Raw genomic sequence first — 23122 nt, 5'->3', positions numbered from 1 at the left:
CTCTCCTAGTACTACAGGCTGCTGCCCTGAATATGTGTATGGAGGTGACTCCGCACTGACTAGGAAGCATATCCCTATGTAGAAGTATCTGTAACACAGAACTATGGATGCAGCGGACAAAATTGTTAACACTCCTGAGATGTAAAAGATTAGCTAGCTTCTCTTTCAGGACAGGGCTGAGACACGCATTTATTTTACAGACAGAAAAGCGTGAGCAGCATTTCCTATCAACAGCTCTCAATTTCCCCCCGCCCCTATAACTCAAGTCCTCCATGTCATTTTTCCTAATAATTAATATCTGTTGATCTACTGACATCTCTATATCACAGGCTAAGGCCTGTAGTACTGGGGTAAAAAAATATGGGTTTTGGTACTGGAGTCTGCACACGGATCAGTTCCTGATAGACTGCATCTCCTCTTTCCAGGTTTCTTGGGCTATCTGCTCTGCTCAAGCAGGCTGGGACGGAGTGCTGCAGGCCCATGAAAGAGCTGTGCAATCTCTAGATACAGTCCTTCCTCTGTCTTCAAAATGATGACCAGAGCAGAGAAAGGTACTGGAGGAGCCCTCGAGGTTGAGTAGGGAATGAAAGAACATGGCGAGAGGAAGAGAAGATGCAAACTCTGCTTTCCCTAGTTGTGAAATGAACTGAGGCACCATGACACCTGGTCTCCTTTCACATATCTATACCCTTAAGCCACTGACGATTATAGTAGGTCAGAGTTTGCCTATTGCAAAGGATCTTCAGAGAAGGGGAAAGATGGCTAAGGCCCGCAAGTCCCCCAGCTCTGAGCTGCATGGCTGAGGCTTCGCTTCGTTGAGGAGACACATCACTCACCAGCCACGAGAAGAATCCTGCGGACTTGTCCTGGCTAGAGATCTGCCCCTCATACGGCCCGAAGATGTGACCTTTGGGGATCACCTCGTTCATACAGCGCACATCGTTCTCACCGTTGGGCTCCTTCACCACCTCCATTCCAGGTGGAATGGTCAGCGCTGCCCGGTCAGGGATGCCAACGGGCACTGGGGTGTCAGACACGAACACTGGGGGGCCATGGTTCGGGCACTCATCTACGAAGTACTCCTGGCAGGACTCACAGACTGTGGGTGAGAGGGGAGCAGGGGTTAGGCCGGGCAGACGTGATGACCGTACAAGCTCACACAGCTCATAGGACACATAGCACTCAGGACAGCATGCCCCAGCTTCTCCTCCTCCCCCAGCCTGGCCGAGCCCCTTCTCCAAAGTTTCCACGCACGCAGATGCTTCACTGCCTGCTCACCTGCTTTCACCACGTCTCTCAACATGGGCTCTGTCCCAACCCACAGCTGCCCAACTAACATCTGTGCTTGTGCAAGCCCTGGTGCCCTACACAGATTCACCACCAACACTTACATGTGCAGGGAAAGGCCCCATCACTGTCTGCAGAGACAGAGGCTGGGGGCCCTTGCACATCCCCGGGTTAGCAGAGATGCCTCATAGCCACAAGGTTTGATGCCACACACACCAGAGGGGAACTGAAACAAATGTCCCTAAAAACAAATACCCTCATCAAACAGCACTCATTCTGTGCTTTGGAGAGATACAGCATCACCAGGTACTTGCCCTGTGGCCAGACAGGGATTCAGGACTACAATTTGGTATTTTGTAGGTATGCCAACATTACTGGCACCAGCTTTCTTTTCCAGAATATGGGGGAAGGGAAAGATTTAGCATCCATGTAATGCTCCCTTTGCAGTTTCCGAATTCAAGCCTTTAACTCTTGCGATTTTCCCATATGTATTTTCTTGTTTCCAGCACAGTTTTGACCAACCTCCCTACCACTGCACAGCCCCATGACAGACAAACTACTTTGTTCAAGAGCTTCCCCATGAAATGTGCCAGTCTTTTCAGAAAAGCACACACGCCCCAAACCATCAGGATGTCAACTAAGAAAGACCAAAGTCTACACCAGCTGCAGCATTGCTTTTCCCTCACTCACAAGACACTTACACCAGAAATCCACTTGCTGAAAGCTCTTGGTCATGATCAAATCCCGTTTCCCTTTCAGTTTCCTGGGCTCCACCTCCATGGACAGTGGGTCAGGCCTTCCAGAGCTGGGGAGGGAACAACAGAAAGATGACATTAACCTACCAAGATGTTGGAACTGCACACAGAAAGGAACAGAGGCAACAAGGTCTGAAAAACTGTCTAAGTTCCCATACCTGCAGCAGAGAGATTATTCAACCTGCCATCCACCCTGCCAAAAGGTGGTACCTGAGATGTCTTAAGACTAAAGCCTACAGCAGCTTCTGACTTCAGCTAGAGCACCTCCATGCATGGCACACACCTGGCACATCCCACAACAGGCAGGAGAGCGGCCAAGAGGAATCCCACCTGCAGAGAGGCAGCACCGCTCTGCTGCAGCCCGGGAAACGTGCTGCTCAGAGGCACAGCACAACACTCAACGCACACAGCACCGTGAGGCCTGATGTGAACCACCACACTCAGCAGACACATGCCTAGCATGTGAATTAGTTGATAATCCCTGTCATATACCTCAAGGCAAACCTCACAAGGGAGGGTTTTAATAACTTTGATAGGTTCATATGCATCCCTCAAAACCAACTTGAAGTTGTGGTGGGAAGTGGAGAAAAGAGGGTTAAAGCACACCAGACTGAAGCTTGGCTGCATACCAAGGCTGTCCATACTCCTGTTCCCGGCGTGGAGAGCAAGCCTCTGTTTTTATCGTCACCATCTCCCCTAAGGAAGCCTGGGTCTGGATCAAACAGTCCTTCAAGTTTTCACTCATGTTCTGAAAAAAAAGGAAGGAAGGGAGGAGAAAAATGAGTGGACAGGAAATCACAGCCTTCTTCCCCCAGGAACCACAGCCTTTCTCCCCCAGCTCAGGACAGAGCCAGCAGACCAGGCTCCCTCCCAACACCAAGAGCTGCCATCAGATGCTGGGGCACCTACACATGCATATAGCTGGAAACCCCTTCTCAAGTCAGGAAGGAAACAGCATTTCAGTCACAGGTCAGGACAAGAGTGTGAGACACCACAGAGCAACCTGAGGCAACCCTGGACTTTAGCAGGGCTAACTTCAGCCTTTTCAAGCAATTGCTGGGGGAAATCCCATGGGCAAGACTGTTTGAAGGAAAAGGGGCCCAAGAGAGCTGGATTGCATTCAGAGATTGCTTCTTCCATGCTCAGGATCAGAGCATCCCCACATGTAGGAAGTCGAGGAAGGGAGCCAGGAGGCCTGTGTGGTTGAATAGGGATCTGTTGGGTATGTTCAAGCAGAAGAGGAGAGTTTACAGGTCATGGAAGCAGGGGCTGGCCACCTGGGAGGAATATAAGGCTGCTGTTAGAGGATGTAGGAAGGCAGCTAGGATAGCCAAGGCCTCCTTAGAATTACAGCTGGTGAGAGGGGTCAAGGACAGCAAAAAGAACTTTTTCAAATACATAGCAGATAAAACTAATACCAGAGGCAATGTAGGCCCACTGATGAATGGGGTGGGTGCCCTGGTGGCAGAAGATACAGAGAAGGCAGAATTACTGAATGCCTTCTTTGTCTCTGTCTACTCTGCTGGAGGCTGTCCTGGGGAGCCCTGCACCCCGAGACCCCGGATGAAGCCAGGTCAATGGAGGAGTTTGCTTTAGTTGATGAGGACTGGGTTAGGGAGCAATTAAATAGTCTGAACATCCATAAATGGGTCCAGATGGGATGCATCCGTGGGTGCTGAGGGAGCTGGCTGAAGTCATTGCTAGACCACTCTCCATCATTTTTGCCAAGTCTTGGCAAACAAGAGAGGTGCCCGAGGACTGGAGGAAAGCAAGTGTCACTCCAGTCTTCAAAAAGGGCAAGAAGGAGGACCCAGGTAATTATAGACCGGTCAGCCTCACCTCTGTCCCTGGGAAAGTAATGGAACAGCCTATCCTTGGTGTCATCTCAAGGCATATCAAGGATAAGAGGGTCATTAGGGGCAGTCAGCATGGCTTTACCAAGGGTAAGTCATGCTTGACCAACCTCATAGCCTTTTATGAGAATGTAACAAGGTGGATGGATGATGGCAGAGCGGTGGATGTGGTCTACCTTGACTTCAGTAAAGCCTTTGACACAGTCTCTCACAGCATCCTCACAGCTAAATTGAGGAGGTGTGGTCTAGACAATAGAGTAGTGAGGTGGGTTGCAAACTGGCTTAAGGAGAGAAGCCAGAGAGTGGTAGTCAATGGTGCGGAGTCTAGTTGGAGGTCAGTATCTAGTGGAGTGCCTAAAGGGTCAGTACTGGGGCCAATATTATTCAATATATTCATTAACGATTTGGACGAAGGAATTGAGTGTACTATCAGCAAGTTTGCTGATGACACTAAGCTGGGAGGAGTGGCTGACACGCCAGAAGGCTGTGCTGCCATCCAGCGGGACCTGGACAGGCTGGAGAGTTGGGCGGGGAATAACCTGATGAAATTTAACAAGGGAAAGTGTAGAGTCCTGCATCTGGGTAGGAACAAGCCCGGGTTCCAGTACAGGTTGGGAAATTACATATTAGAGAGCAGTGTAGGGGAAAGGGACCTGGGGGTCCTGTTGGACAACAGGATGACCATGAGCCAGCACTGTGCCCTTGTGGCCAGGAAGGCCAATGGCATCCTGGGGTGTATTACAAGGGGGGTGGTCAGTAGATCGAGAGAGGTCCTCCTTCCCCTCTACTCCACCCTGGTGAGACCCCATCTGGAATACTGTGTCCAGTTCTGGGCCCCTCAGTTCAAGAAGGACAGGGAACTGCTGGAGAGAGTCCAGCGCAGGGCAACAAAGATGATTAAGGGAGTGGAGCACCTCCTTTATGAAGAAAGGTTGAGGGAGCTGGGTCTCTTCAGTTTGGAGAAGAGGAGACTGAGGGGTGACCTTATTAATGTTTATAAATCTATAAAGGGTGAGTGCCACAAGGATGGAGCCAGGCTCTTCTCAGTGGCAAACAATGATAGGACAAGGGGTAATGGGATCAAGCTGGCACACAAGAGGTTCCACTTAAATTTGAGAAGAAACTTCTTCTCAGTGAGGGTGACAGAACACTGGAACAGGCTGCCCAGGGAGGCTGTGGAGTCTCCTTCCCTGGAGACATTCAAAACCCGCCTGGACATGTTCCTGTGCGACCTCACCTAGGCATTCCTGCTCCAGTAGGGGGATTGGACTAGATGATCTTTTGAGGTCCCTTCCAATCCCAAACATACTGGGATACTGTGTGATACTGTGAACGTGAAGTATGCTCCACAGCGCCTATTAAAATTGTTGCGTGTGGAATTTAAGACTGATGGGTGGGATGCGTTATGGGAACATAGAGCACCACTACCTCAAAGCAGGTCTTTGGGGACAGAAGGACAACAAAGAGGAATGCAGGTCGTAGCAGGAACCAGGATCTGTCTACAAATACAATATATGCAGTCTCCATCTGGGAGCAGAGCGCAGTGTACTACACCCCTGCAGATGGAGCTTTCCGTGTGCTTTGGACACCTACGACAAACAAGTAAGTGCCTACAGCGCCCTGCAGGACTCCACCAAAATTGCATAAGTCACGCTCTCAACCTTCCTGTCCTTTGTGATGACCAGAACTGAGCTACCACCACCCTTCTGGCACACAAGCCACTGCAATAAGAATGCTTCTCCCTCAGCTCAACACAAGAGCCAGGAACCACTTCATGATGTCTAAGGACAGCAAGCTCCAAAATGTAACACTTCCCTCTTCCTCCCATCATGGGATGGTGGAAGAGAAAATATTGATACAGTGAGTGATGACAATTCAGAACTGGTTTAATTAAGATTTTTGGAACAACCACTAAGCTTCAGAGCAACCCAGCTTGGGCCAGGAATAAAGCAGAGCAACTCATCTCTTGACTGCATTCATCGTTAAGACTTCCTCCAAGGCACACAAACTGGCTGCTCCCAGGCACCATACCAGATCAGCCAGACTTCACAGCTACTCTCCCCAAAGTCCCCTGTGATCCCTTTCCATGTCTGCTGCCAGACGGCGCACTCCGTGATGCTGTATGCTCGCAGCGCCCAACCCAGCGGCCTCAGCAGCTGAGCAGACTCCTCTCAGGGAGCTGGTGGAAGAGCCTGTCCCCATTGCAACTCGGCTCTGGACATTCAGAAATTTGTGTTCTAAGGTTACAAACCCCTGAAGACAGGATTTTTCTTATTCCACATGTGCTTGTATGGGACTGAGCACCATGTAAGTCTGGTCTGCACTTGTGCACTGTTTACAGAAGGAAGGAATGCTATTCCCAGTCTCTGTGGCTCCTCTTTGTGCCGAGGGACAAACGATTAATTTTTCCAGCCCAACTTCTCACATGACAGTGTGCAGCCTGAAAGAACTTTATCAAATCTGTATCAAGAAAGCACTAGTTAATATTCATATAGTGCTCTGAGAGCAAAGCCTCATCACAAATACAACTAGATACATGCAAACACACGCACTTTTAAGCCTTTACAAGATGCCTAAAACAAGACGCATTTTCTTTCAGAATTACCACAGCCAGACAGAAGGAAAATGATATTAAGGGCAAGGAGAGACTCATGATTTTGGCACGTGAAGCCCCTGGTCTGTGATCTCTGGAGCGAGAGGGAAGCTCTCTGATTCTGTCCCCATGCACCAGCCGGGGCTGCGGGCAGGGGCTACCCACCCTTCCCAGAGGAGAAAGAAAGGTCTTTCCTGACAGGTCTGCAGTAAAGCAGCTCAGGAGGAAAAAGCAGCAGCTGGGTGAGGGGTAAAATGTTAAAAACCAAGAAGAGACAGCTGGTTAGCTGTGGGGCCTGCGCTGGCACAAAGAGGCAGACATGAGCTGTGGGGTAGGTGATCTCTGTCAGAAAACCCACCCGTTTGGGAAGCCTGGCATACAAGGCACCTGGAGCTCCAATGTCCATAATCCCCAAGGCCTCAGCAGGAAAAGATGCAGACATCTGTCTCTGAAGAGACAATGGCTTTTCCTTTCCCGCTTTTCCCTCCTGGAGAATGAGACCTTGTGATGGTGCAGTCTGACCTCCTGCACAAAGCAGGCCACTGCGCTTCCTTCAGTGAGCTCCTGGTTAAACCACAGTGTATCTCCAGCAAGAAAGAAAAACAAAACAAAACACAAGAAGAAATCCAGCTTTTATTTTAAACATCGAGCTCCTCATTTTACTGTATGGCACATTTTGCAGCGCTTCCCCCTCACGATCCTCCCTGAACTCCCTGCAACTTATCAGCAACACTCCTGCGCAGCACCGGCTGCAGCACTCGTGTGCAGACGGGAGCAGCACCTTGCACCGAGACAGAACCCCTCCTGTCCCTGCTCAGGATTTCCATGTTTGTGTCCAAGTACGGCATTTACTTTCTGGCCACCATGCCCAGCTGGAGTTTCATGTTCAGTGTCACGGTGCCATAAGAGCCACAGCTCCTGCAGCAGGTCCCAGGCCACCGAACACCCCACACCAGCCCTCCGACCTGCTCCGTGACGAGGTGACTGCTTCAAGACATTCACACGACTTCCTTGTTGTCTTGTCCAGCATACACACGATCACAACTTCACCACTAACTTGCCTCTTCTCATGACTTGTGACTTGCCCAGACTTTGTGTTGCCCACAAACATCATCCAAATTAACTTTTGTGTCTTCTTCCAGGACACCAACAAACTTAGAATCATAGAATCATTTAGACTAGAAAAAACCTTTAAGATCACCTAGTCCAACTGTAAACCTAACACTGCCAAGTCCAGTACTAAACCATGTTCCTGAGTATCATACCTACACTTCTTTTCAACAGCTCTAGGGATGGTGGCTCAACCACTTCCCTGGGCAGCCTGTTCCAGTGCTTCATAATCCTTTCAGTGAATAAATTTTTCTAACATCAAATCTAAACCTCCCCTGGCACAACTTGAGGCTGTTTCCTCTCATCCTATCAGTTATTACTTGGGAGAAGTGACCAACACCCACCTCTTGACTAGCATCAAGCAAAAAAAACAGGTCCCAACTAACACTTCTAGAAATACACTACCAGCAATGGCTCTCCTTTTGTTGTCACACCGTGACTTCTCATTTAGTCATGTTTTTGTTTACTCATAGGATCATAGAATAGTTTGGGTTGGAAGGGACCTTCAAAGGTCACCTAGTCCAATCCCCCTGCAATGAGTAGGGACATCTTCAACTAGATCAGGTTGCTCAGAGCTCCGTCTAGCCTGGCCTTGAGTGTTTCCAGGGATGGGGCATCTACCACCTCTCTGGACAACCTGGGCCAGTGTTTCATAACCCTCTTAGTTAAAAATTTCTTCCTCATGTCTAGACTGAATCTCCCCTTCTTTAGTTTAAAACCATTACCGCATGTCCTGTTGTAACAGGCCATGCTGAAAAGTCTCTCTGCATCTTTCTTACAGGCCCCTTTTAAGTATCAAAAGGCTGCAACAAGGTCTCTCTGGAGCCTTCTCTTCTCCAGACTGCACAACCCCAACTCTCTCAGACTGTCCTCATAGAAGAGGTGTTCCATCCTTCTTATCATCTTGGTGGTCTCCTCTGGACCCTTCCCAACAATGTGTCGCACATTGAATCACTCTAGCTGCTTATTCCCATAACCTGTACCACAACTTCAGTGCATTAAACAAGACATACTAACACTTTCACCTTTATCAAGCAGAATTACAGCAACATAGAAAAATCAGACCATGTTAGAAAAGACCTATTAAAAAAATATCTGTACAGACTATTACAATTAACATCCCTATAAACGATGATCAATCCAATCTCAATCAGCTATTGAATTCTTTTACTGGAAGCTAGCATCAGACTTCCGGTAGCTTATTATTATAGTTTGTTCAGATTAGACTTGATCCTAGCTGACTTGTTTATGACTAACACACAACATTTTTTTCAGTCTAAATTTTACATACACTTTTTTTTTTTTTTAAATAGTATTTATGGCCCAGAGAGCGCTGCTCAGCCAGCCCTTTTAAAATCCCTGGAAGCAAGTTAGCCAGAACAGCAAAGTTAGAGCTGTACTGCTGTAGTAGCTGCTGTTTGGTAATTTCCCAAGCTACAACAGAGCACCATGCTGTTGCTGTAACTGGTACCATCATCTTGTTTTTCCACTAGCTAGAGGACTCTCTTAGTTTCTGATGTATTTAAAGCTGCTTTTAATTTTTCCTAATTTGACTGCCAATTAGTTTCTCTTTCTTGCCCTTTCTCCTCCCCCTTTAGTTTTCCACAACTACAAGAGTCTAGTTCACATTCTGCACTTTTGACTTTTTTTTTTTTGGCCAATTTTTAGAGTTACGTTTGTTCTAAACATGAAGATCCTCTGAAGATTTCAGATGATGTGGAGAAGCACCATGTAACCATAAGCAGAGCAGGCTTCTTGGTTACTGCTGAAGGTATTCCCAGAAGACACCCAGCCCCCCATGTGAGTACACCTGTGGTCATCAGGACAATCCCAGGGTGAGAAGGATGCTGTGAAGATCCAGGTGCTGTTTGCACAAAACATCAAGTCCTTTGGACAGCAAAGGCAGTTGTAGTATGAGGCACAATGCCCCTCAGCAAGCCCAGGACACCAGCGTGACTGCTCCAAATCCCAAGAGGAACCCCCAGGTTCACAGGCAGTGCCACACAGCCTCTCCTGTTTTCTTTACAAAGTGGGTAAGGACCTGTCATGTTTCTGTATGACACATGTTAAGATCTCCAGTGGCTTTATCATGTTGCTCACAATCAGGGAAGTTGAAAACACAAGAACATCTAAGCTGTTAATCTCTAATGCAGGAAAAAAGCATCCAAATGGGGTTAAGCATGAACGAACCTGTGAATTCCTGTCCTCAAGTATGCCACCTTTATCACTGCCCTTCTTGCAGTTATTAGCTAACAGCCACAGACTCTTATCTGTGTGGATCAGTCTCCAAAACAGAGCTTTAATTTTACGTTTTACTGGCACGTTTCCCAGATTGGGACATTCTTGCATGTGAAACAGCCATGTAGGAATCCATGCCCTCCTCAGCACACAGCTCCTTCACTTAGTTTCTCACTGTCGGCCTTCTGGAGGTCATCCCCTCTTCTTTTAAGAAAGATCTTGCATAGCTTGTACCACATTTTAAAGTGCAGGCCCATGGTGAAAGATGGACTTGAATTCACATGCTTTTTCTACAGTTGCATATTATTACCAGAAATAGTAATCTAGAACAGTTGGTTACTGATGAGCCGAAGAGGGGGAATAAAGCACAGCATTCAAGGCTCTGAGCTCCCCCTAAAAACAGACACAAAAGACCAAGGCTGACTGTTTTCCCCGAGGTAAATTCACTTACCAAGGTCCTCAGTCATGTCAGCCACTTCAGGTCACTTTATGAAGTACCGGCTGGCTATGCAGCTCACGCTTTCACCCCATACAAACACCGAGCGATCCCACAAAATACAAGGGAGAATCAGTTTGCTCAGAGGAGGACTGCTGTCCACAGATGGACACTAACCCCATGTTCCACTGAGAAAATTGCTTTTGCCTGGACAGGTGCCACAGAACTGGTTTAACCTTCCACCCTGAAGCACAATGTTCCCAGGGGCAAAGCTGCCCTCTGCCTGGCATGTCCTGGCATGGTAGAGGCTGGTGGCAGGGCAAGACCCGATGACCTGCCTCCCAGCTTGATGCAAGCCCAGGGCTCTCCCCCGACAGCCGCAGAGCAGGGCTGAATGCAGCCTGCACAGCTGGAGACAAGCTGGGCCAGTCACAAATACAAACCTAATTAGTGAAAATTACAGGGCATGGACAATGTAGGATTTGAGCAGAGACTGGGGTGCGACTAGGACTTGTTGAAATCATTGCCAACTACTCCACAACGGTTGGTAGCTACAAATTCACCAGAAGTATGAAACGTTTTCTTTGAGTTTCGAATTCTCAAAATGCTGAAGGTCAGGACTACATGAAAGACACCTGGAAGCATCACAAGTTTTGCTGCAGCTTTCTGAAGAAGCTTGGAGAATAAGCTTCAAAACCATGAGACTTAAATTAATTTTACAGCAGAGAGGGCTGAGAGTTCCCAGTGGTTTCCACAACTTGCTCAAGACCAGTAACTGAGACAACAAACAACATCTGTGTGCCACAACACCAAGCTTACGGTGTCATCCCGACCCCCAAAATGCTGGGGACAGGGAAATTCCCATTTGCCAACCTGAAACTCCTCCTGTCATTTCAACTGGATAGGAGATGTGTTCACACTGTCACTCTTGCATGGTTCATTGGAAAAAACATGGCATCAAAACCTGCCATGATCTACTTCAGGATGGATCTTTTGAGGTCCCTTCCAATCCCTAACATTCTGTGTGATTCTGTGACGTGTTCCAGCGGGGAAGTAGGAAAAGAACCCCTGAAACAATCCCTGAACTAGACTTAAGTTTGTCTTACGGTGGCTTCTAGTCAAGGTAGATGACTTGACACAAAATTCTGCATCATAGGCAGTTCAGAGCATTTGCCCTTTCTTGATCCAAGAACAGGAAGGCAGCATCATGGATCAGCACAAATCTCTGCTAACTGGATATTATTTGGTGAAACTTCTCTATATTAAGTGTTGAGTAAGGACATACTTGTACAGCAGGATGCTACCCAAGTAAAGCTCCCATGAAGCCTGAACCTCCCAAACAGTGCAGTGCACCACCAAGCCTTGGCAGCTATTGACTGCAGCTGAAAGAGTAAGCAAATTACTTGTGTTTTGAAAATACATTAAAAATAATTCCCTTGAACCAGAAATTTCTAATTTTTGCTGTATTTGGCTCTCTGTATTGATCTCACAGATTCATAGTTTAAGGGCAGAAAGGAGAATTAGGTCAACCTGATCCCCTGTACATCACGTGCCCTCACCTTTTGCCTACAAACAGGACAAAATCTCCATCTGAGTCTAGCCACACTACGAGAAGCCAGTACTTCACCAGAAGTTCATTTTAGCTGTTAATCCCCATCACGGATAAGTTATATGTGAATCTCCCTAGTTCTGGGCACCAGTCAGCAGTTCTTTCAAAGGGCCCTGCAGCCTGGTGGGAAAGGCTGCAATAACCAGTGTGTTGGGACGCTGCTTTGAGCAAATGGAAAGAATTGCTTCCCAGGTTAATGGCTGTAACAAACCTCACCATCTTTGGTCAGAACTGCCAGTTGCACTTCTTTGCCTTTGGCTTCATCAACGTAAATGTATACCTACATTTATGAAGTTAAAATAAACAGGCACAAAACCCCAGTACTAAAACAAGATGCTAAAACACCAATGCTTTTTTCCCCAAGGACAGAATAAGAGTACAACCAAGTGGGAGGTGTAAGCCTAGTTCCTTAAGGCACTACTGAAAGGCGTTTGGATAGAAATAGTGATAAGCACTGAATAAGAACACATACATAGGAGAGCTCCGGATATGTACTCATGCAGCATCTTCTCAGCTTTCCAGTAATTTTCATCATTCTGTGTAACTCTTCCAATTTTCTCTACATTATTTTAAGATGCTGGCACCAGAAAGCCACACTGATACAAGACTGCATCTGAAATAAATATAAGGGTTACAGACATGAAACTACCTCATCACCCTGAATCATTACCTCCCCGTTTGTGTATCCAAAATCACCGCCATCTTTTCCAGCCCAGACCTGGCACAGAAAGCTCCCTGAACCTGCCTGCCCCTTCTGACCCCCCAATCTGGGACACAGCCCTCCCTTTGCAGATCACATTCAGGACATGCCTTTCCAGGTTCATAACTCTTGTCTGCATGAAAATGATTTTGTTTCAGTGGGTCCATTTACCAAACAAACCATATTTCTCTGTCCTGCCCGTATCAATAGCTACAATTCACCAAACTTGTTTCATCTACACATTTTGCCAGCTGTGAGTTACGCTTTCTTCTGCATCGTTGAGTAAGTGTCAGGCAGAATTGGCTTTTCTCTTCCCCTCATTTGAAGGGAAGGGTCATCGAGTCTACTTCTTTGAAAACGCAGTCTCCACATATCATGTTGCAGAGACTCTTCTGTAAAATGATCAAGCTCTAGCTTAAAATAGCTGTATTATTTGCTCCCTCGTCTCAGGCAGTAATGCCAGAACCTCGATCTTTGGAAAAACTATTTTCTGCATTCATGTTAAAGTTAATCCACAAATGGTTGATTTATTAGTGTGCTAATACTGTCCTTTAGCTTAGAGTATCCTTCATCCTCCTTACTGTTTATCCTGCCACTTCAGTTTATTTATTGGCTGCTGACTCTCTATCAATCACTACCTTCACCTCCTAAGCCACTCGTATTTTATTGATATTCTTTGGCATTACATATTAATTGGGTTCTCATGCCCTGAGTTATCTGCCTTATATACCTAAGTATAGAACACCTACAGATCTTTCTTTAAACCAACAGTAAACTTCTCAAAGGACAACATCAGACTTGTTCGGAAGTACAAGACACTTTCCATAACATCAAGTTTCAAGCAGGAACTACTTTATACCCAGGACTGGTATCATGCTACCCAACCTATCATTTCCTTGGCCATCCACTTGGCCATTTTCAGAACTGTTCCAAAGCGATCACTCTTTCAGTCTCCCGGATTTGCTGTGATGAACCAAGACTGATTAAAAATGAATGTCAGCAAGCTAGAGACCTCCTCTTGTTTATCTAGCACTCACTTAGTTTCAAAGGAATGTGCTTTCTCCTAAGCACAGCTGCCAGCAAAACTTTGCTTATACCGCAGGACCCAGGCTATGCAACTCCCATGCGGGTCCCTGGATCCCTGCTTATGGAGCTCAACTTTTGGACAATCAGCTTATCCCTTCCTTGCTGCTGGCCCAGATGGCAGCCTTGACTGCAAGCAAGCACACACAACTCAACCTAGGGAAGCTATGTTTGGGTCTGGAAAAGTCAAGTTTTTCATCACACGGATGCTCTTCTAGAAAGCAGAGATGTGAATTTACTGCCCAAACGACCTCTTACTTCCCTGTGCAGACAAGCAAAAAGGCTGGAGTGAGGAAGCGCTCAGCAGGCTGGGCCACCGCAGTGCCCCCACTCTTCTGCTGTGCTGGGAGAGGGAAAAGATGCTGGAGTGCCTTTAATGCTTTATAAGGCAGGAGCAGGAAATTCTAGGCGCCCTGGTCAGGTCCCCACAGCCTCGCTGTGCACCTGGGACCCGCCACACGGCACGGGGCACACACTTGCGCAGGCTGGCCAGCCTAAAAACCTCCAAGGGTGAGCAACATCGGTGATTCACACATTTGAACACTGACAGAGGTAAAAAGGGAAAGGGAAGGGAAGGCGTGGGGGTGGGCAGGAAGCAAACCCCAGACACTACTTTCTAAATAGCAGATGTGGCTATTCTGGCTAGCAAATTTCCACTTTAATTTCTAACCCACAGAGATGGGAAATGATTCATGAAAAATCAACAGGATAAAATTAGCTGGAAGGCAGAGAGATAATTCATGCAATCCAACCGTCACGGGCTGAAGTGCCAGCACTACCAGCACTGCCTGGCATTTCAGCCTCCGGTGCCCTTCAGTGACTGGCACCCAGCCAGCAATCAGCTCCACGTATACTTCCTCAGCGTCTAAATTAGACCCTCTAGAGAGCACATCCATCTTTTAACAAGATGGCCTTTCACTCAACACTCTTCTAGAAGTTCTAGCTTTGACTTTTTTTTTTTCATAATAAAAAAAAAGGCTACCTGCAGTATTCTTCCTTTTTCTTCCACTGTTAAATGTTTAGTGGTGTTAGAGAGGATGGACGGACAGGACAGACAGGCTTGCACACACATCTGTAGGCCACGGCCAAGCTATGCATGAAATTCAAACTCCCTCGTGGAGTCAGAAAGCTTGGTGAATTCCACCAGAACACCCTTTTCCTGCACAAAGCCAACAGCACACTTAATGGTGACAGCCAAGGACTGGTCTGGTTTTACATACACTGGTGATTTTTGTAACTGTCCTTAAATTCCGGCACATAAAAAGCACAACTTCACCCTTGATACAGTCATATGACATCCCTTCAAGCAACCTCTGGACTTCCAGCAGGCACCTGGCTGCTGAGCAATGCCCCTTCCCACCACCCAACTCAAAAGCTTCAGGAATCAAACGCCAAATAGTAAGGTCTCTGTGGCACAAACACCTGTAGGAAGGTAGTCTCAACTGCAGGGGGATCCTCATTCAGATGGGATCTGTGGGTACAGATACCAAATAAAGACAAATCCTGCTTTGGTACCATCTGTCCAGTTGGTGCCTGTTGATTTCTGTTGGGAGATGTTACTCTATGTCTGTTACAGTGGTTTCACTCTACTTGGGCTTACAAGTGGCTCCTTTCTCTTCATTTGTTCAGCGATAAGGGAAATATTTGTGGGGGGAAATGAGCAGGTAGGAGCAAATCGTATTTTCATTTGCTCCCAAAATTCTAACAAACTAGCTGAGTCCTTTAAAAGCACTAACAAACACCCCAGGCAGAACAAGACAAATCAACTGTCCCACAAAATGCAGAGGAAGCAAAAGCAAGAGACATATTTATTTCTCCTCATTTGTACCCTCTTGCAGGCCATTAGGGAGATAAGATCTCACAGTACAACAGACATTATTCAGGGCTGGTAAATCTGTCTACAGGTTAGGGGCTCATGTTACACCGCTTGGATGAGTACCGGCTGAGCATGGGTCACAACGACCCCCTTTTCCCTCGGCAGGCAGCAGTCCAGATACTCCCAGTGTCAGATCTGCCAAGAAATCAGATATCCGTGTGCTGAATTCACCACCATTTGATCTGCACGTTCCCTTCCACACAGAAAGCGGGGTGGTCAGATCACGTATATCGTAACACAGCTAACTACAAAAAAATTTCCAGAAGGGGCCAAGCACTTCTGGTCTTTCAACCCCTGCTCCTCAAGTGCATCTACATAAAGGCATTGGGTTCCACAGAAATACCTGATCTTCTACACTACAGACATTTTTAAAATGCTGATTAGCAGAAGTATGGAAAGAGCCCAAGAACTCATTCGATTCCAGTTCCAGAAGAAGAGGGAGCATGTCACAGTGACTTCAGGTATGCAAGTCACTGAGGGCCTACAAAAGCTCACTGACTACCCCAAAAGAATTCAAAAGCAACATTTCAACACCTGACTACAGAATGAGACCTAGTTTAAAAAAAAAAACAACAAAAAAACAACAAACAACGAAACAAAAAAACACACACAAACCCAAAACACACCAAAAAAATCCACCAAAAAAAAACCCAAAAAACAAACAGAACCAAAACCAACCCAAACAAACCAACCAAAAAAAACCCCAAAAAAGCCCACAAAAAACCCCAACAAAACCAACCAGTCACCAGAGCTAAGTCCATCAGACCTTAAGAACGTATGTTAGCATCTGATTTAGGTGGTGCTAGCTCTCAACACATCCAGGAGACATCGTAAGTGGATCCATCCTCATGGGGGTACTGCCTTTCCAAGAGCAATGCAGCGCTAGCTGGTGGGATTCTACACTGAGGGTCAGGTACCGCTGCACCCATCCAGCAGCCCGTCACCACATACATGATTTATGAAAAATTTCTCAAGGAAGAAAGCAACTTATATGCATACCATACATAAGTAAGTTCTCTTCCCAGTCATGAAGGAAAGACAAATTCAGTAATTAAAAAGCTTCTATTCTTCAGAAGTTTATTGATCTCATTTGAGCTCAAAAAAGACAATCTGCATGCCTAGGTGTATTACACATGACAACTCTAGAAGGTATTTTATTGTTCACAAAACTATGTTCATGTCTCAACGGTATTGATTTTTCCTTCAGTCAGTTTCCAAGTGTTTTCACTAATTTCCTCTGAAGGGATAAAAGGACTAGACTCTGCAAACTGTGGCATATTTAGCATTCACATTAGCCTTTCCAAGCAAAAGGTCTCCAATTTAAAGAAAGCAGCAGGCCACGTGAAGTATTCCAGCAGTCTCAGAAGAAATTAAAAACCAGAAAACAACCGAACAGCAAAACCTCCTGATAAACACAGACACAAGTAAGTCAAGGTTTATCCAAACGAAAGGTGTAAAGAGGAACATAACAGGAGTGGAAAGGTAATCCAAACCAAATTTAAAACATCTTTCAAGGAAGATGCTGTGTACACATAGTCTGCTCAGCTGTTTGAGTCTGCAGCTGAAGGACCACATTTAACCCCACTCAGAATACTGTGGTACAGTTTATATGATACATCCTTGAACTAAAGCTTCATTGTACTAAAAAGGAATGTACTGGGCAATATTTTACATCGGTTATCAGCCTGGAAACAGCTGATGTCCCGACACCAGCTCCAATTACCAGCCTCTAACACCCTGAAAGCGTGTCCGTGGGGTCACGGGCGCTGTGTGCCCACAGCACCCAGATCCACACTCGGGAGCCTGCGGCCAGCACTCCCAGCACACAGGGACAACCTGGCTGGGGCACCGGGCCAGGATGCTCAGAGCATCAGCTCTTGCTGTGCAAGGTGGGAGCACCACTGGCTCTCAAGGGTAGCTAATTAAAGCAATTCCAGAGCTGCTGCACGAGGTAACCCCCCCATATCACCTTCCATTCACTTTCACAACTCTGTGCTCATACACCACCCCCAGTACCCACGGTCAAGCATTCACCAGCAAAAGCTGGCCCCCAGCTGACAGTGGCACAGGTCTGGCAGAGCCCCTGGCAGTGCCAGTCCTGGCAGGGCTCAACACCAACACTTATTTTGGAATGGCAGATCCTCCTCTGGGACAAGTCACTACAGTCAGTGTAAAACTAGCCTGGCTGCAAAGCCAGAGCCTCAGGAGGGGAGAAAAAAAGGGGTAGAGAAACTAAGCCATTTATCAGGGCGTGCTCAATTTGGATGACTTTTCTTACAGATACCCTTCTGATGGGCCCCTTATTGATGTCTGTCCGGGACCGAGGGACTGCACTGGAACAGCCTTCTGCAGTACGCATTACTGAGCTCTCTGGAGGCTGCCAGTTTCTGCTGCTCAAACCTTAAATTATATGTATAATGTTTTTACCTTCTGACTGCAGAGGAACTGTTCTGAGTCTGAAACACCAGTGTGCTGCCTGTCTGCCTTGCAGAGCGAGGAGGCCTTTAAATGACAGCTCTCACAGATACGAGCTATCCTGCTCACACAAGTGGACCTGAGACCAGGGTCCACAACAAGAAAGTTTTAAGTGACAGTATTTTTAATTGCTTGACTGTCTCTCAGCAGAAACAGAGGTTCTTGCTATTATTTGCAGGGTTTGGGATGAAAGGAGGAAAAATGTCAGTGCTAGTACCACCTTCACTGACTAGCTGAAGTCCGAAGCCTACACGGTGAGGACAGTGACTAGAACTCTAAAAATCCACACTGTGTCATTCTAGATGACAAGTCAACATTTTCCCCCTTCACCTCTGCTTTTTTCCTCTACTTGCTCTCAATCCTCATAGCCTTTTCTATTAGTAATGTATGGCCGGAATTTTACAGAAAAACTTCTCTAACATGGGATGCTTGTGTTGCCCTCCTTACCAGGTTTCTTCTTCACAAAATTCAGCTGCCAACACCCTCCAAAGAAGCCACAGGACGTCTTTGTGTCTTCCATCAGTCTTTGTTTGGCCTCTTTTACCTGTAAACTTCCTCCCTTTCTGAAGCATTTTCCCTCACCTTCTTCGAAGGTAGTACACAGGGTTACAAACCTGTCTCTCACCTTGTCCTCTCTGCTGTTCCTTTGGGAGGGTGGACTTGCTAGTGGAATCCACTTGCATGGACAAGTTTAACTAGCAGGGCTTCCTGAAAAGCAACATTTCACTACACAGCTTTAGAAGGATTGCTGGTCTAGAAGCTTTATTAAAGAACACTTTCAGTAGCAGAGAAGAGGTCACAAGGAGAACAGAAGAGCCACAAACATGACAGCAAGGGGTGAGATGCAGAGCAGCAAAGCCAGCATCCCGCGTCAGGGCTGCCCAGTGGCAGGCCAGGAGGAATTCTGTTGCTTTCCCGATGCCAGTTGATGCTGCACATGCCGAACCCCTGACACCGGGTACGCTTGTACCCCAAGCTGCTCCCAGCCCTTGGGACTGAATGACTTGTGCTCAGGTGAGAGCCCAGATCAGAGAACTAAACACTGATTCGAGAAGACATGCCAAGCACACCCTGATGCCTGTCCAACTGACTCCTGATTTCTTAAAATGCCAGAAAGCTGCAATCCAAACTGAAGAATAAAAGTGATGTTTGCTTGTTCTGGCTTTCTTAGGAAAACCAGTTGTTCACGGGTCTCGGACACAGACTATCCCAATGCAAAGCAGGCACCAAAAATTCCCACCTGCCCTCACACCACCAGGAGTAAGAGTCATTACTTCTTACAGCCTTGTATCTTCAGATCACGTTTGAGAAGCTTATTTCTTCCTTCTGGAGGTCCCCCAGTTAATCTACAGTATTATTATTTGATTGACAAACAAAAAAACTCAAAAACATTTTGTCTTTGGGACTATGTTTAGTTCCGCCATTCACACACATGCCAACAACACTGGATTGGCAATAACAATTTTAAATATGCTACTCCAACAATGTCGTGAATATTAGGCAGTATTAAAAGAGCTCTGGAAATGGTTAGTAGCAAACCAGCAAGAGAAAGGCCCTGCTAACAGCAAATTAAGAGTAAAAGGATAGGTAAAAGCACATACTTCTTTTGCACAAACGGACATGGGGGAAAAAACTCAAAAAACCACAGCTTGCTTTGAGAATCAGCGTGAGACAGAAGTTCCAACAGGAAAAAAAAATACTAAAAAAAACCACACCAAAAAACAAAGAAAACAAACAAACAAAACCACCACCAAAAGCGTAAAGTATACATGGTATATACATGGTACTCTTTATAAAAGACCGAAGACCTCTCTTGCCCGGGCTTGTCATTTTTTCCCTCAATATACATTCTTTATTCTGATTCCTGACTCAGAGCAGTAACTTCCACTCACTGCAAAGCTTGTGGCCCCCTGATCACAAAGCCAGCCTGCTGCAGCAGAGGAGACCTCCCACTTCAGGGTCCTCTTGCAGTGTTCATGGACAATCCTATCCATTTCAGGTAAGTCCATCACTTTCCAGCAAGGAATACAGTCAAACAGCCTGCTCCCGTCCCATCCCAGTAAGACTGACCTTGCCTCAGCACATCAAAAATAAGGTTTCAGACAAGTCCTTGCTTTTGTCCTTATTATTTGAAGTCAAGTATTACCCTCACAATAATCCTCCGCCCTAAATTGTAAAAAAAGTGCAAGTAATTTCTACCAGTGGCCAGTAAGGCTCACAATGACAGCCCCCCACAAACCGGCCCAGAAAGCACTGTGCTTCATGCATGGTCCACACAGATGCTAGAGGACCAATAGGCCACTCTCCCGAAACCAGCAAGCTCTGCGAGGCCAGCACCAAGCTTGGAGCCGCAGGACCTCCCCACATCCCTCAGCCAGCCAGAAGGAGCAGCAGCTTTTGACACGACTCCCAGGCAGGAGGGAACAGCGGCTTCCCCTGGTCCTGCTACTCCACACCGGAGCCGGATCAGTCAACTCAGCATCCAGTCAAGAGCCAGCATAACCTTCAGCATCTCCCACGGCTACCTCAAATCCTCCCCGGTGAGTGGTTCCAGCTAACCAGCCCTTCCTTCGCTAACATGGTCCTTCCACCAGCCACATCAACAGCGCCGACACTTCAGCTCTTTGCAGGCTGCAAGTGATTCAAGAGCCTTACGTTGCTCAGCCCTGCACTAAACTATTATTTTTAGAGCAGGAGCACCTTTGGTCAAAGCACTCCTTGCAAGAAGCAACCACCCATCATCTGAATGCTTTCGTTTCCCATTGCAGCTTGCACTTGAAAGAAGGGATGTGTGTCTATTGTGGGGTTTATACACAATACATTAGAAAGTTGAAACAGTCATTTCCCTTTCCATTTTCATTGCTTATAATCTTGGTGATTGCACAAACGGAAATTTAGGGGACATGAAGCCCAACCCGGGCAGTGTGCTCACGCTCTGCTGGTCTCGTGGGGAGTCAAACCTCACCAGCAGGACCAGATCCAGAGGGCTGCTGGATATTTGGGGCCGGGGCTCCTTCACTGCTCAATGAAACACTGTGTACACCTGCAGTGCTGGAAAATAACCCTTTCTTGTGGTCAGGGCAGTATTTTTTTCTTTAAGCTGGTTCTGCCAGTTCTCCTCCCGTTAATGAGAAGCATTAATCACTGGAAAAAGAGGAAGCAACATCGAGCCAACAGTTTTGCCCACGGGCCAGCTTTTTTTTTTTTTCATGAGATCTGAAACGGGACACTGGAAACATCTTCCTTTTCCCTTTGGAATACAGTAAGGGATAGAGGAATGCGGTTAAAATGCAATACGTATATAAACGGCACTCTTCTGGAGCATTCGCAAAGAAGCGGGAAAGATTCGACAACTTTAAAAAATAAATAAATGGGAAAACGTCGCATATATGCAACTGGTGAAGTTTTTCCACGTGAGTAAAGTATTCTGGCTATGCTGTGCAAGGGCAAGTTTTCCGGTGCACTCCGCGACGGCCCCGGGAGATGTTGCGGGCACAACGCCTGCTAGCGGGACGCAGCAACCGCGGGGTTCCCGCGATAGACGTTGCCCGGCCCCGCTGAACAAGCGCCCGGTGCCGCGTCCCACCAGCTCCCACCGCCCCCGGGGAGCGCCCCGCGCCGCCCCGCCCCCGCGTTCCAATGTGGCGCGCGCCCGCCCGCCCCCGCCGCCGATTGGCGGGCGGCCGCGTCACTCGCCGGCCCCGCTAACGGCCGCTCTGAGGGAGGAGGGGGGACAAGGAGGGGATGGGCGGGAGCGGGGCGGCGGGGACAGGCCGGGCCCAGCGCCGCCCGCCCCGTAGGGGAAAGGGGGGGAGGGTGTTACCTGTGCCCGCGGGTCGTCGCCGCCGCCCCGCCCGCTGCGGGCGCCCCTCGGGCGGGCACCTCTCGGCCGGACCCTCTTCATCGCCGGCCACGGGCTGGAGTGGGTTCCCCCCCCCGCCCACGCACTTCGCAGCCATTTTCGTGGCCACCTTGGCTACCAGCGGGGCTGACTCACCTCGGCGCTGCGGGCGCGGGGGGCCCGCCTCGGCGTCCGGGGGCCCGCTCCGCCGCGGGAGGGGAGGGAGGGGGGAGAGCCCGGTTGGCTGCGCCCTCCCTCCCCGCCGGCCCCGCTGGCTAGTCCCAGGCGAGGACGGGTCCCGGGGCCGGGCCGGGCTCGGCGGAGGCGGCGGCGGCTCCCTCCCTCCCGGCCGTGACCACCATCTTATTAGCACAGGAAATGACATGGAGAACGGAAGAGAGGGGCGTTCGGGGGCCGAGCCCGGGGACCCCCCGAACCGGGGGGAGGCGCCGCCGGCCCGGCCCGGCTCTCCCGGGGCCGTGGTGCTCCCTCCTTCCCTCCAAATACCTGGGCTGGAAAGAGGAGGTGGGGGAAAATAAAAACCAAACCCCAAAAGCTGCACAGAGCAGAGAAAAAAAAAAAAAACAAACAGAAAAAGCCGAGCAAACCCAAACCGGCCCCGGTTCCCACCTCCTGCTCCGGAGCCTGAGAGTTCCGCGCGGAGCCGGTGGCGACCTGCGCCCGCCGCCGGCCAGGGGCTCGGGGGGCTCTTAGAGACAACACCGGCCCGGGCGGCCCGCGGGGGGAGCCGCTCGCAGCCGCTGGGCTCCCCCCGGGCGCTGCCGCGGCCACCACCTGCCGCCGGCCGGCAGCCGCCGCGGCGCCCCGCGGAGCGCGACCGACCGTCCGCCCGCGCTGTCGAGAGCGCCCGCCTCTGGGGGACGGCGGTGAGACCTGCCCCCCGCCCGGGGACGTGCCCCCACCGGCCCGGGGGAAGGGGCTGAGTGGCCCTGGGACGGGCCCCTCTTCCAGCGGCAGCACCCCGGCGGTGCGCGACTCTGATCGCCCTTGTGCGAGCAAAAAGTGGGTGTGAAGACGCGGTGTTTCCCTGGCGCTCAGAGCTCGATCGTATTTCAAATTACACCCTACCCTCCAAAAGCAGCCCACCCAACAGCAGCAGCAACAACAAACCTTACCCCTGAGCTCTGTGCAGAAATTATAGGCAACATGACGGATGACAAAAAGTAGGCATAATTTAATAAACAGAGGAAGCATGTCTCACCAGTGAAACAATTTCAAAATAAAACCATCTGCAAGCATTAAAAT

The 23122-nt window shown here is 48.5% G+C and overlaps 1 protein-coding gene across 5 annotated transcripts in view; it reads right to left on the bottom strand.

Moving 5' to 3' along the window:
* The window catches only part of PRDM11 (PR/SET domain 11), a 48764-nt gene extending 26125 nt beyond the window's left edge, over positions 1-22639 (bottom strand). For 2 of the 5 annotated variants that reach the window (XM_065839104.2, XM_071809114.1), the window contains exons 1-4: positions 22013-22252; positions 2672-2790; positions 1989-2092; positions 837-1099 (exon numbers count right to left, since the gene is read on the bottom strand). In XM_065839104.2, coding sequence (XP_065695176.1) covers positions 837-1099; positions 1989-2092; positions 2672-2787 — 483 coding nt within the window. In that variant the 5' untranslated portion in view covers positions 2788-2790; positions 22013-22252. Of the gene's footprint in view, positions 1-836; positions 1100-1988; positions 2093-2671; positions 2791-22012; positions 22253-22486 lie in introns of those variants that run through there. The other 3 variants (XM_065839105.2, XM_065839106.2, XM_065839107.2) reach the window with 3 other exon arrangements.
* Positions 22640-23122: the final 483 nt, after the last annotated feature.

The sequence above is a fragment of the Patagioenas fasciata genome, chromosome 5 (genome assembly GCF_037038585.1).
Source record: "Patagioenas fasciata isolate bPatFas1 chromosome 5, bPatFas1.hap1, whole genome shotgun sequence".
In the NCBI taxonomy this organism is placed as follows: Eukaryota; Metazoa; Chordata; class Aves; order Columbiformes; family Columbidae; genus Patagioenas; species Patagioenas fasciata.
Note: the sequence above shows the minus strand (reverse complement) of the source record. Positions and strands in the feature narration are given on the sequence as shown.